Source organism: Phycomyces blakesleeanus (genome assembly GCF_001638985.1).
Source record: "Phycomyces blakesleeanus NRRL 1555(-) unplaced genomic scaffold PHYBLscaffold_42, whole genome shotgun sequence".
NCBI lineage: Eukaryota > Fungi > Mucoromycota > Mucoromycetes > Mucorales > Phycomycetaceae > Phycomyces > Phycomyces blakesleeanus.
The window spans coordinates 39,112-51,962 of NW_017265171.1; the positions used below are offsets into that span (position 1 = coordinate 39,112).

The window sequence follows — 12,851 nt, forward strand, 5'->3', positions numbered from 1 at the left end:
GAGTGATTAGTGATGTTGACTAAGGTGTGTGACCTTGTTATCGGTATATTCTTTATTTAATGATAGTGTGAGAAATAATGTATAATTGATACTGGTCGCTTATTCAATATGTCTTTGTCTTATTGTCTGTGCGCTCTATTTGAATCTACGATTATGTTGGATACAACACCATGTCAGGTATTCTGTCGGTAATACAGAAGACAATCAAGTGAATATGGTCTTCTTTGTGTATCAGGATGCGATCAATGAGGCACAAAGAATGCCTGAGACTGTCATTATTGATGCCACATATAAGACAAATAGTCATCGAATGACTTATGTCAACATTGTTGGTACTAGCAATGTGAGTGGAAACCCTCGTACCACTTTAAAGACGTATCCAATTGCCGGTGCTTGGGTAGAGCATGAGACAGAAGAAAATTATCTCTGGGTGCTTAGCTGTCTCCGCGATGCAGTCTGGCCCAATGACAACAACAACAACAACAACAACAACATATATAGTGTGGTCAGAGCTTAACTGCGGCCCAAAATTGTCACTTGGTTCTCTTGCAGACCTATAATTTGTTTTTTTTTTGTAATACATTTTTTTTTTCAAATTGTCTTAACATATTTTATTTTCTCAGCAGAAAGTTTAGATATTTTCTTCTCTTTTTCTTCTGACTTTTAATAGTCATCAAATGCAATCTACATTTACTAAAAATGTAAAGTCTGTAGTTAAAGCTTACTTTTGTCTATCAGGAGATTTAATTTTAGGTAGTCAATTTGCTTTTTGTCAACCTTTTCAAAAAACAGAGATTTTCTAGTTTCAAATTGGATTTTTAGTGATTTTTTAATTATTATAGGCCGAAAACATAGTCACAAAAGCAAAAAACTGCCATTTTTTCCCGTAGTGTAAATATCAAGGCTGACCCCCAAAAAAATGCGTGTAACATGCAAAACTAATTATATGTGATGTCACGTCTAGTTCTTCAATTTGCTCGCTTTTGCATGTCTTATCAGTGTCCAATTTGTTGGTAACACTCCTAAAAGTCAATTATAGGTGATGTCATGTTTAATTCTCCCTTTTGGTCTTTTTTTGCATGTCTGACCCTAATTTTTCTTGCATGTCCATATCATTGCCCTATCCTTATGGACAAGACGACGGGACAAGATTTCGAGGACAATATTTTCATCTCTGACGTCAGAGATGATTAGTGTAACAATCCCATTTTTTTTGGGGGGTCAAATCCGAGTATTTCGTAAAAGTTTCAAAAAATATTGATTATAAAAAAAGTTGACAATTGAGATAAAAATTGATAGAAAGATAAAAGTTGATATAAAAATAAATAAAGATAAAATATATAAAAAAAAAAACTACAAAAATAAAATATTCAATGTTAATATTATCAATGCCAATTCAAGTACAAAATATATACCTTAGTAATTAATACATGATCGAGTTGTCGCTTAGGCCATGTTGTGAATGAGTATTGATTACTGCTGAATCTGAGAGTAAGACTGAAGGATAAAATAATATCCTCAGCTATTCCAGTCAAACGGATCTCCCTTTATGATATTATCTAATACACAGATCATCATACACATAATTGATTATTTATTATTATCACCATGACATGGGATATACAAATACATATACATTATATATATGGCATCATTATATTTCATCTACATATTTCTTTTATTATACAAATACTTAATTGAGAGACTACAACTACAACTATCTAATATTATGAAACATTACCCGAGTATCTGGGTCGGAATACTAAAATATTACCAATAGCATAAATGCTCTTCTTTACCAAAACTCTTGGACTGATCTGACTGGAGAAGTATCATATCAATTGGTCTTTCCGGATCTTTCCAGAAGAACAATACTCCTGGAAGATGACTCATCGTGATAAAGATTACTTAAGCACACACTGAATTACAAATTAGAAAAACATATAAATATCAGTAGATAGTTCCGTGTAGAAAGACAATCGAATTTTATATTTCTTTACTTTTCTTTTGAAATAAACAACCTACACAAGTTCTCACGAATTCTTTCGTCTATATTATATTTTGCTTTATTTTCTCCCCACAACATTTTTTTTCGTGAACTACAATGAACTCTCCTGCTGACTTGTTTCCCGCTGGTTTGACCCCTGTTCCTGAGGAGGCTACCTTGTCCCCCATGTCTGCGGATGAATTATTCTCTGACTTGAGTGAGCCCGTCCTCTTTCCGGATGCTGCCCCTGGTTTTGGTTCCGTTTCTGGTTCTGGTTCCCCTCCCGTTGGTAGAGAAGTAGCAACTGCTTCCTCCTGTGTGGCCGTTCTCAAGGCTGAATTGGGCAACCACATCGAGGCCTTCAGCGCTGCTCATGTAGCAAACAATGAGCAAGCAGCTGATGATGCACTCCGCAGGATCGAGCGCACAAGATTGGCAATCACTAGCCTTGAAAAGTGCAGCGAGATGCTTGCCTCTCCTGGTACAAACACAGAGAGAGCTGACCGTGAAGGAGGGTTGACTCTCAACAGAAGAGATCTTCCCAAATTCCAATTGGCCTCCAGTATTATTAAGCCCTTCCCAAATGAAGAGGTTTTTGAATCAGTTGGACATTTCCTACGTACCTTCAAGAATGTGATCGAGTCTTCTTCCTTGGACATCGAGAGAGTTTGGAAGAAATTCCTCCCACTTTGCCTGCCTCACACTGATGACGGATGGGTAGAGATGGATCTTAAGAAGTGTATTGATTGGAAGGCGGCGAAATCATGCTTCAACAAAAGACATGGTTCCAGCTTGGTGTCTCGGCGATTCACAGACCAGGTCTTTACAATGATGATGAAGAACACTGAGTCCATCGGTGATTACTCGAAGAAGTTCCTCCGTGCGGTTTACAATGCTGGTTTACCCAAAGACGATGCTCGCATCGCTGATCGCTTCCTTGCCTCGCTGACCTTATCAGTGCAAACACTGGTAAGAGTTACCATGGCCCGCTCTGGTCCCAATGGGGAGTCCAAGCGTGATTGGACTGTAGAGCAGATCACGCAGATCGGCAGAGACATCCTTGGGGATGACAACAGGCTCTATGCTGAGGCGACCCGATTGATTCCTGGTTCCCGTGGGCAACCTGAGAAGAATAACGAGGAACATCCCAGAAAGAAGCTTCACCACTCCAACAAGATAACCAAGCATGAGAAGACATTTTTCTGCTCGCACCATGGAAAAAACCCGACCCATGAGTCCAGCAAGTGTTTTACCTTGATCAACCGCAAGAACAAAGCCAGTAGTTCCAACAGTCGCAATCCTTGCAGACGTTGTGGTGAAAACTACTACCATGGTCATGTCTGCAAAAGCAAGAACAATGAGCCAATTCTCATGGTATCCCAGTCTCCCGCAAAGGATAAGTCTGAGCAGACGCTCAAGACGATCCAGGACAGGATAGATGAAGACATGGAGGAAATATCATTTGAATGTAAGTACCTACTTGACAGAATTGAGAGAAGAATTAAAGCTAATGATGCGTTTAATCTTGTAACTCCAATCATAATAGAGAACCAGAAGTTAATCGGGATGATCGATACAGGCAGTTCCCGCACGTTTATAAATTTGAAATGTTTAAATAACAATTTACAAATAACAAAAATAAATTCTTCAATTGGTTCCTTTAATTTTCTGTCTAAGAATAGTAGTACAAAGAGATTAGGAAAAACTGATCCTTTAAATTTTAAATATATAAATGGCATCACCTTTAAGCATGCACCAGAGGTGTTAGAGTTTAATACGGGTTTTAATTTTGATATCCTCCTTGGAAGAGATATTTTGGCAAAGATGAATATTGGATTAATTAATGTTGCATATGATATTGAAGGAGAATATGTCCATTCAGATAATGCAAAAGACTATGCCGCCATTTATGAAAATCTAAATATTGATAAAGAGAAAAAGTTTGAACCTGATAATTCGCCAGCTGGCACAGCACAGCAACGAGCAGAATTTATGAGCTCTATTAAAGCATCACTGGAGGAAAATAAGAATATTCCCGTTGAGTCATATTGTCCTTTATCAGAATCTATTATTCGTTTACCTACTAAGGAAGGTGCGACGGCTTACAGACGGCAGTATCCTATACCGCACGCTCTAAGACCAACACTTGACAAGCAAGTAAAAGAATGGCTTGAGACAGGAACTATTGTCAAGTCCAAGACCAACACTTCCTTCAACAGTCCAATGTTGCTTGTTCCAAAGAGAAACAAAGCTGGTGAGATTGTCAGTCATAGAGTGTGTTTAGATGTGCGATTGTTAAATCAGATCCTACCTCCCACATTCAATTATCCAATTCCAAAAATTCAAACAATATTTCAAAACTTAAGTGGAAAGAAATTCTTTACCACACTCGACTTATCCAATGCGTATCATCGTTTCAAAGTTGCACCTGAGGATGTACACAAACTGACATTCACTCACTTAGATGGGCAACAGTATAGCTTTATTAAAGGCTGTTTTGGCTTGAAGATGCTTACTTCACAATTTCAACATGTCATGGCTACTTTATTTGATAAGATTGACTGTGTACAGAATTTTGTTGATGATTGTATTGTTGCCAGTGAAACATTTGAACAGCATGTCAAAGACGTAAAATTAGTTATTGAAAAATTGTCATCCGCGAAGTTGATTCTGAACTCGGAAAAGTGTGTCTGGTTTCAACATTCAGTGAGATTGCTTGGTTTTGTCGTCAATGAGACAGGCACCAAGGTTGATAAGCGAAAGTTGACAAATGTTGACAAATGGCCTATTCCTACAACTGCGAAACAGATTCAGCAATTCATGGGTTTGATCAATTACTTCAGAGATTATATTCCTATGATTTCGAAGGTAGCTGAGCCTATTTCACGTTTGAGTCATGCCAAGAATGTGTCTGGTCAATGGACAGATGAGCAGACGAAAAGCTTTAAAGCACTAAAAGACATATTGCACCAAGATTTAATTCTTCATTACGCAGATATGTCACGTGAAATGTATGTGGCCACAGATGCATCCCTTTATGGAGCAGCTTGCTTATTGTTTCAGCGAGATGAACAAGGGCGTGATAAATATATCAGCTTTGTATCAACTTCCTTAAGCCCATCGCAGCGACGATGGAGCACAACTAAAAGAGAATTATATGCAGTCGTTTTGGCGCTTGAAAAATTCCGTCCATTTCTGTGGGGCCGACAGTTCACAATTTTTACTGATCATCGAGCACTCATTTATCTCCACACTCAAAAAATCGCTAATCCGATGATGATTGGCTGGATTGAGACACTCCTTGACTTTGATTTTAAAGTGGTCCATATTCCTGGTTTGTTGAATAAACTACCTGATTTGCTAAGCCGCTTGTATCCTCCAGAGGATAGTGACAAGCTGGTGGAGGATGATGGATTGAGAAAAATCAGAACAAATGACTTTCAAGCTAAAAACAGAGTTATTGTTCAAAAGAAAAAATATAGTAAAGACAGAGTGCTAAATGTACTTGCAACGCAACTCGTCGAAAATGCTTCAGAGTCGTCCGACTATATGTCACCTCCTGAAGAAAAGCGTAATGGCTTACTAAAAGAAGCACATTCGTTTGGTCACTTTGGAAGTCAAGCTATAGTGAATGATCTTCATTCACAAGGCTTACACTGGACTAATATATATGAAGAGGCTAAAGAGATTATTCGTTCTTGCCCTGAATGTCAGAAGCACAATATTAGCAAGAAAGGCTATCACCCATTGACTAATGTTGTAGCATTCCGACCATTTGATCATATTGCAATTGACTTATGCGGTGAATTCCCTGTATCAGAGGATGGACACACGTACATGTTAGTTCTGGTTGATGTATGCTCCAAGTACATTATCTTGAGACCACTGCCAAACAAGAACTCAACAACAATAGCTAAAGCATTGATAAAGATTTTTGGAGATTATGGTTTTCCCAAAGTAATGCAAAGTGACAATGGTCTGGAATTTAGAAACTCTTTAATGTCAAGCCTATCTAAAGAGCTTGGGATTGATCGAAGATATTCGACAGCATATCACCCACAAGGAAATGGTATTGCCGAAGCCAGTGTAAAAATTGCAGAGAATACTGTACGTAAAATGATGAGAGCGAACAGCAATGACTGGTGTCACTATCTACCGATTGTTCAGCTGTGTATCAATAGACATATTCCTCAAAAAACACTAAGTGCGCCGTTTTCATTAATGTATGCTCGCAGAGTCAATGTGCCTGATGAGTATGGTGACAAAGATAAATACTCTCTTCCAAAAGCCACAGTTACAATTGATGAGCTAGAGAAGCAGATTGATCATATGGAAAATATTATATTCCCTGCCATTAACGAACGTGTGTTAAGGATTAATGAGGAATTAAAAAAGAAATATGATCACAAAAATATCCTAATCGACATCCCCAAAGGAACACACGTTATGGTCAGATTACCACATCGATCAAATAAATTGGCACCTATTTATGAAGGTCCATATACAGTGGTTCGAAAGAATAAAGGAGGATCGTATGAGTTAAAGGATGAGCAAGGTGAATTGTTACACCGAAATTATACACCCTCAGAACTCAAGATGGTCACCATCGATGAATCAACAATTGAGAATGAGCTCTACGAAGTTGAAGACATTCGAGATCATCGTGGTACTGCTGGTCAACGAGAATATTTGGTCAAATGGGCTGGCTATGGCGAACGCACTAATACATGGCAAAAGGCTGAAGACTTTACCGATTCCACAATTGTACAAAAATATTGGAAGAAAGTTAGAGAGTTGGAACGTTTAGAGAATGAGAGAGCTGAAGACTTGATTAACAAAAGTGCATCCTCAAAAAAGAAAATAGTTCACACTTCAAGACTAAATGGTAAAAGTAACAATAACGATGAGCACAAGAAAAGAACACTTCCTACCACTTTGAGTAGAGAAGAAAGATTACACAAAAGAAGAGCAACAAAAAATTAAAATAACAAAAAATGAACACGTAATCCACAAAGCTGAGTTTACAGTGTAGATCTCCATAAAGTACAAAAATTATGTGCATGATTGACTATAATAAAATAAGCAATTGGCCAGACAATGAAATAGTAAATGAAATGTTTTATTGCCGAATCAACAAAAGGTATTGTTGAATCTGGTGGAGGATAATGTTGTGAATGAGTATTGATTACTGCTGAATCTGAGAGTAAGACTGAAGGATAAAATAATATCCTCAGCTATTCCAGTCAAACGGATCTCCCTTTATGATATTATCTAATACACAGATCATCATACACATAATTGATTATTTATTATTATCACCATGACATGGGATATACAAATACATATACATTATATATATGGCATCATTATATTTCATCTACATATTTCTTTTATTATACAAATACTTAATTGAGAGACTACAACTACAACTATCTAATATTATGAAACATTACCCGAGTATCTGGGTCGGAATACTAAAATATTACCAATAGCATAAATGCTCTTCTTTACCAAAACTCTTGGACTGATCTGACTGGAGAAGTATCATATCAATTGGTCTTTCCGGATCTTTCCAGAAGAACAATACTCCTGGAAGATGACTCATCGTGATAAAGATTACTTAAGCACACACTGAATTACAAATTAGAAAAACATATAAATATCAGTAGATAGTTCCGTGTAGAAAGACAATCGAATTTTATATTTCTTTACTTTTCTTTTGAAATAAACAACCTACACAAGTTCTCACGAATTCTTTCGTCTATATTATATTTTGCTTTATTTTCTCCCCACAACAGGCCATATCTTTTGACTATGGCTTTGTGGAAAGGATTTATTTTTGGCCAAGTAAAGTTTCTGATAGGTTTACGTTTCGCAAGGAGAAAGTGGTTGATGTACAAGATGATGATTATTGGTTCGAATTTTTCTGGTGTGGTAGTTAATGGAACGAAGAGACAGTCGCCTGTTTCTCTTGGAGTGTTCCAATATACAGCTACTGATCTATTGAACACATCTGCTGCAAGTTGTGGATGGTCAATCGTTCCAAACCAATGTTGCTGTGGGAGGGGTGATCTTTTGTCTTTGAGAATGATTATGAGCGGGTTTGTGGATGCAGGCATGTTGCCATTTTCCATTCTTCCTTGGTAATATGTATGCTGATATTTTAAGTAGGCTTCTAGCATATTTTCTTTAACTTCAAGCCATTTCTTCTGGTCCTGATATATCTCCATTGCTATTGCTCGGTATCCACAGTTGCCATCTGCTTCAGGAGAAAAGACTTTGGTTATATGTTTAGGAGCAATAGTAAGATTTGTTAATATTGTGTGATCGATTGGCAAGCCAAGATTGGTGATATTTTGCAAGGCTTTTTGCTCTTGAGTTGAGGATATTTGTTTTCTAGAAAATAGAGCAAAACTTGAGTGAAATAGATTTAGGTAATGTATTATAAATGAATACTCACTTTTTTTGTTCTTTTGCTATTTTAATTTTTTGTATCTTTTTCTTTTTCAGCTTCAATGCAGTGCTCTAATGCAATCATTTTACGCTTTGTATTTTTGGGTTGGCCTTTGATGGCTTCCACTATTGTTGGACCATTAAGATCCTCAAGTTTCTGCTTGGTCATTTTTTCTAGTATGTTTTTTACTAAATTATGTATATCTATTTGTTCTTGTTTGCTGTGTGTACTGTGAAAGCCTTCATGAACAAGCTCAAGATCGTGATCAAATTGAGGCGATATAGTTGTTATTTTAGCAATGTTTGCTGATACTGGTTCTGCGTTGTTAATTGTCAAGTGGTCTATATACAATTATATATTATATGAGAAAATAATGTTATAACTATTATATGTATTATCTTCTCCTAGATAATCTTTTCTCCAGCGTCTTGGAATTAGAGAGATTGGAATTATATTAAAAGTAGCGAGTGTATGATAGCATGGTAGGAGATAGTTGTAATGTAAGAGGCATTTGCACTTTTTGGTCAATTTTTAAGGTATGATTGATTTTGATAGTTCTAGTTTGATTTTGTCCATTGCAAAGTGGCTAATTTTTTGACAAATGTCATTTAGTCTCGCTCCATTGACTTTGTCAAACACAACTTCTGTGCTCTCTCCAAGGCACTCTGTCATTAATCTGCATTTACGATCATCAACCTATTTAATATACAAATATATTATAGCAAATAATTATAATTAGAGAACTTATTCAACTAACACATAAAATAAAATAAGATAATGCAAACTTACCAGTTCCTGATACCACTTTTTCACTTTTAGTGTCACTGTCATCAATTTACCAGAAGAGGTACCAAGAGAATGCTTGAGGGAAGCATGTGCACTTTCTGCGCGGTTGGAGGTACGATTTCCAAAGTGAGAGTATTTATAAACATACATGTTTACCCAGTTCTCCTTGTCTTTCATTTTTCTAGTAAATTATACAAAAATTACCAATTTTTTATAATTAATAAGCCATTTTTGTCAAGTTCAATGGCTCTATATGTACCTTTCAAGGAAATTACTGGCGGTTTTCCCCTGATCCTTGCAATTCTCCTTTGTGAACTCAAGGTACCCATCTGTCTCTTTTTTTACTTCTTCGGGCGTCTCGCACTTCAAAGCAATCTTGTCAAGAAACCCTGCCAAAGTCTCCAAAAGCTCTCTCTTCTCACTGCTCTCTTCTCCCTTCATCGTCGGTAGCAAGTCTTTTTTGAAATTATCTTTTATATGCTTATAGCATAAGACTTGCTTCAACTCAGGGAAAACACAGGTAATTGTATTTCGCAATGCTTTCTCGTTGTCAGTTATAAACACATTAGGAAGAAGAGGTGTGTATGTGTTTGTTTGTGTTTGTGTTGTTGTTGCTGTATTGTTGTTGCTATTGCCACTGTTATTGTCTTCGACATCTGGCCAAACTGCATCACAGAGACAACGAAGTGCCCAGAGATAATTCTCAACCGTTTCGTGCTCTACCCAAGCACCAGCAATAGGGAATGTCTTCAATGTTCCACGAGATTTACCAGTTACATTACTGGTACCAACAATATTGACAAATGTCATTCTATGGCTATTTGTCTTATATGTAGCGTCGATGATTATCGTCTCAGGCATTCTTAGTGCTTCCTCAATTGCATCCTTGTGAGCAAAGAAAACCATGTTGATTCTTTTGTCATCTGTATTATCAACAGTATAGCGGATATAGAAGTCCAGGTCTTGTAAAGTGGTAATAAAACCGAACATCTCCTTTCCTTCATAATCTTTTCCAAAGTGCTGCTTGATGTTCTCAATGTCTTGACGTACGACATTGATGTATCCACATATCTTCAAACTGTTGAAGATGGTTGATACATCATCGTTATTCTCCAGATGTCTTGTTACAAGGGCCATGGCCTCAGGCGAAAGTTTTCGGTGCATAGCATATGCCCTACGATCTTCCTCAATTGGATAGTTATGTTGTGCCTCGCACGAGTGCACAGCAACTCTTCCGTCTTTTTTCTTAGAGGCGTACACAAAGCATTGGCAGCCATGCTTTTGTGTATCCTTGACACGTTTTCTTTCCCATCCAGGAAGGGGACTCTCTTTGCTGGCAGAGGTTTCTAAAGCAATCTTTGCAGCCTTACGAGTGGCTCTATATTCGCCCACATGCTTACAGATCATCTTTATGCGAGTTTCTGATGAAAACATGGTGGAAAATGCAATATTATGCGTGGCACCATATGCCTTGACAGCTTCACAAACAGCTACAGTTGAAGAAAATTGTCTTCCAACAAGAAAGATAGAATTAAACTCGGTCAAAGCAGTATCGTACTTCTTGGAAGAAGTCTCACTGACAATGATAAGGTCATTGGTGTTGTTGGTGTTGTTGATGTTGCTCATGTTAAATGTCAAAAAAATTATGCGCTGATGTTGTAGTAAAAAAAGGGCAGTGATTTTATTGACAATCCGAAGAACCATTTATCTAGTCGCTCCCCCCAAAAAAAATGGGATTGTTACACTAATCATCTCTGACGTCAGAGATGGATATCTTTTCCTCGAAATCTTGTCCCATCGTCTTGTCCGTAAGGATAGCCTTTTTGTATTTATTTGGGTGTAGGTATCGTCCCTCCCTGAGGCATTCTCATTAAGCATTCTTATTATATGTATATACTTTTCTTTGATTGGATGTACTTGGGTGTAGGTATTGTCCCTCCCTGAGGCATTCTCATTAAGAAATATATATATATATCTTTCGTTTGAAAGTATTGCACGTAAGTAACACCACTTCCTAAAGTTTTCCCATTAAATAATCCTATATATATATATATAGCTTTCCTTTGCTTGAATGTACTTGGGTGTAGGTATCGTCCCTCCCTGAGGCATTCCCATTACGCACTATTCTTCTAGTTTAAGGTATTGAATGTTAAGGACAATGAAGAAACGGATGCATAATATGTGTCCTGATTAGTCAAAAAACGTAAAACTGCGGGACTGAAAACTTCAGCGGAAAGAACAAGAATAGTAGAGTAAAAACACAAGAAACAAAACAACATTTATTATTTGAAATATTAGGTTTGTGTATAATAGTAAAAGTTAATATACAATTGTATAATAAAAAATAGGAAAGTAAATTTTTATACAATAAGGAAGCCTTGGAGAATAGATAGGTTTGTGAACTTATACCATCTGTCCAAAGATGCTCTTAAATACAAAACTATATTATTTATCAAAAACAAAATAACTTTTTGTAGCTTGACCTTTTACAATTTTAGTTGGCTTTTTTCATCCTTAGATAGGTTTATAGGCTCTCGAGTAGCGTTTCTATTTTCTGTAATAATAAAATTTATAATTATCAAATACCCTTTTTCTTCATATATTTGCAATCCGTACACTGTGGACATAACATTAGCGAAATAACTGACAAACAGTTTAGCGAATTTTTGAATGAAGCCAACTTTTAAAAGTTTGCGCTTAGACTTCACAATCGTCAATTAATACAGAGCCGTACCAAAAGAGATTTCCGGAATTGAACCCCCAAAAAATATGAAAATCTATACCCCCTTTACATGTCTCTTACTATTCATGTAAACAGCCAATACTTGTATGCTTTAGCAATAATGAGTCCTGGGCTATCCAGTTCGCCTGACAAAAATTCGAGAGTTTATTTAATATGGAATATGACCACCTTTGTTTCTTATAACTGCCTTCACTCTCTTGTGTAGGGTAAGGCAATACTTCTCGCACACATTCAGGCTTACAGTTTTCCATTCTTCTTGCAAAGCCTCCTCTAACTTCTTCAGTGTGGTTGGTTGAGAGGATCTTGAACGCACACAATCGCCCAAAAGATTCCAGAGGTACTCATTTGGGTTGAGATCGGGACTCTTGGCAGGCCACTCAAGAACATCTCTACCCAAGTTTTCTTTACACTTTTTTGACAAAACTGCCCTTATGTGGCGCGGCATTGTCTTCTTAGAAATAGTAGTGCTTAGATTCCTTGTAAGGCAGCCTATCATAGAATGGCATGAATGTTTCTTGAAGGACTTCTATATACATTTTTTGCGTTAATGTGTCCATCAAGAATTACGAGGGGACCATTACCTCCTGTCCAGATACATCCCCAAACCATGACTAATCCTCCATCATCTTATACCCTTGGCTGAACACAGTCAGCATCATACTTCTCAACAGGGTTTCTCCACACATGGGTTCGCCCATCGGTTTTAAAAAGGCTAAACCAAGATTCGTTACTCCAGATCACAGTCTTCCATTCTTCATTCCAATTTTTTCGTGCCGTAGCCCATTTCTTCCGTGAATCCATATTAGCCTCTGTTAAGAAAGGTTTGGCCAATGCAATACAGCTGTTCAGATCTGGATTGTGTAATGCTCTTCGAACAGTAC

At 37.1% G+C, this 12,851-nt stretch overlaps 4 protein-coding genes across 4 annotated transcripts; 1 reads left to right on the top strand and 3 right to left on the bottom strand.

The window, feature by feature from the left end:
• Window positions 1–108: 108 nt before the first annotated feature.
• Window positions 109–517, top strand: PHYBLDRAFT_153151 (hypothetical protein; the record flags this gene model as incomplete). The annotated part of the gene is made up of 2 exons (XM_018433081.1): window positions 109–177; window positions 236–517. The coding sequence occupies 2 exons, from the start codon at window positions 109–111 to the stop codon at window positions 515–517; spliced, it is 351 nt and encodes a 116-aa protein (XP_018283712.1).
• On the bottom strand, window positions 514–1,893 carry PHYBLDRAFT_175850 (hypothetical protein; the record flags this gene model as incomplete). The annotated part of the gene is made up of 4 exons (XM_018437593.1): window positions 514–554; window positions 726–777; window positions 1,416–1,545; window positions 1,775–1,893. The coding sequence occupies 4 exons, from the start codon at window positions 1,891–1,893 to the stop codon at window positions 514–516; spliced, it is 342 nt and encodes a 113-aa protein (XP_018283713.1).
• Window positions 1,894–7,536: 5,643 nt separating this feature from the next.
• Window positions 7,537–9,404, bottom strand: PHYBLDRAFT_175852 (hypothetical protein; the record flags this gene model as incomplete). The annotated part of the gene is made up of 6 exons (XM_018437594.1): window positions 7,537–7,618; window positions 7,700–8,401; window positions 8,448–8,463; window positions 8,531–8,782; window positions 9,041–9,137; window positions 9,231–9,404. 6 exons carry the CDS (start codon window positions 9,402–9,404, stop codon window positions 7,537–7,539), a joined length of 1,323 nt encoding a protein of 440 aa, XP_018283714.1.
• Window positions 9,405–12,118: 2,714 nt separating this feature from the next.
• Window positions 12,119–12,415, bottom strand: PHYBLDRAFT_119834 (hypothetical protein; the record flags this gene model as incomplete). Its single annotated transcript, XM_018428710.1, has 1 exon — window positions 12,119–12,415. The coding sequence occupies one exon, from the start codon at window positions 12,413–12,415 to the stop codon at window positions 12,119–12,121; it is 297 nt and encodes a 98-aa protein (XP_018283715.1).
• Between the last annotated feature and the right edge of the window lie 436 nt (window positions 12,416–12,851).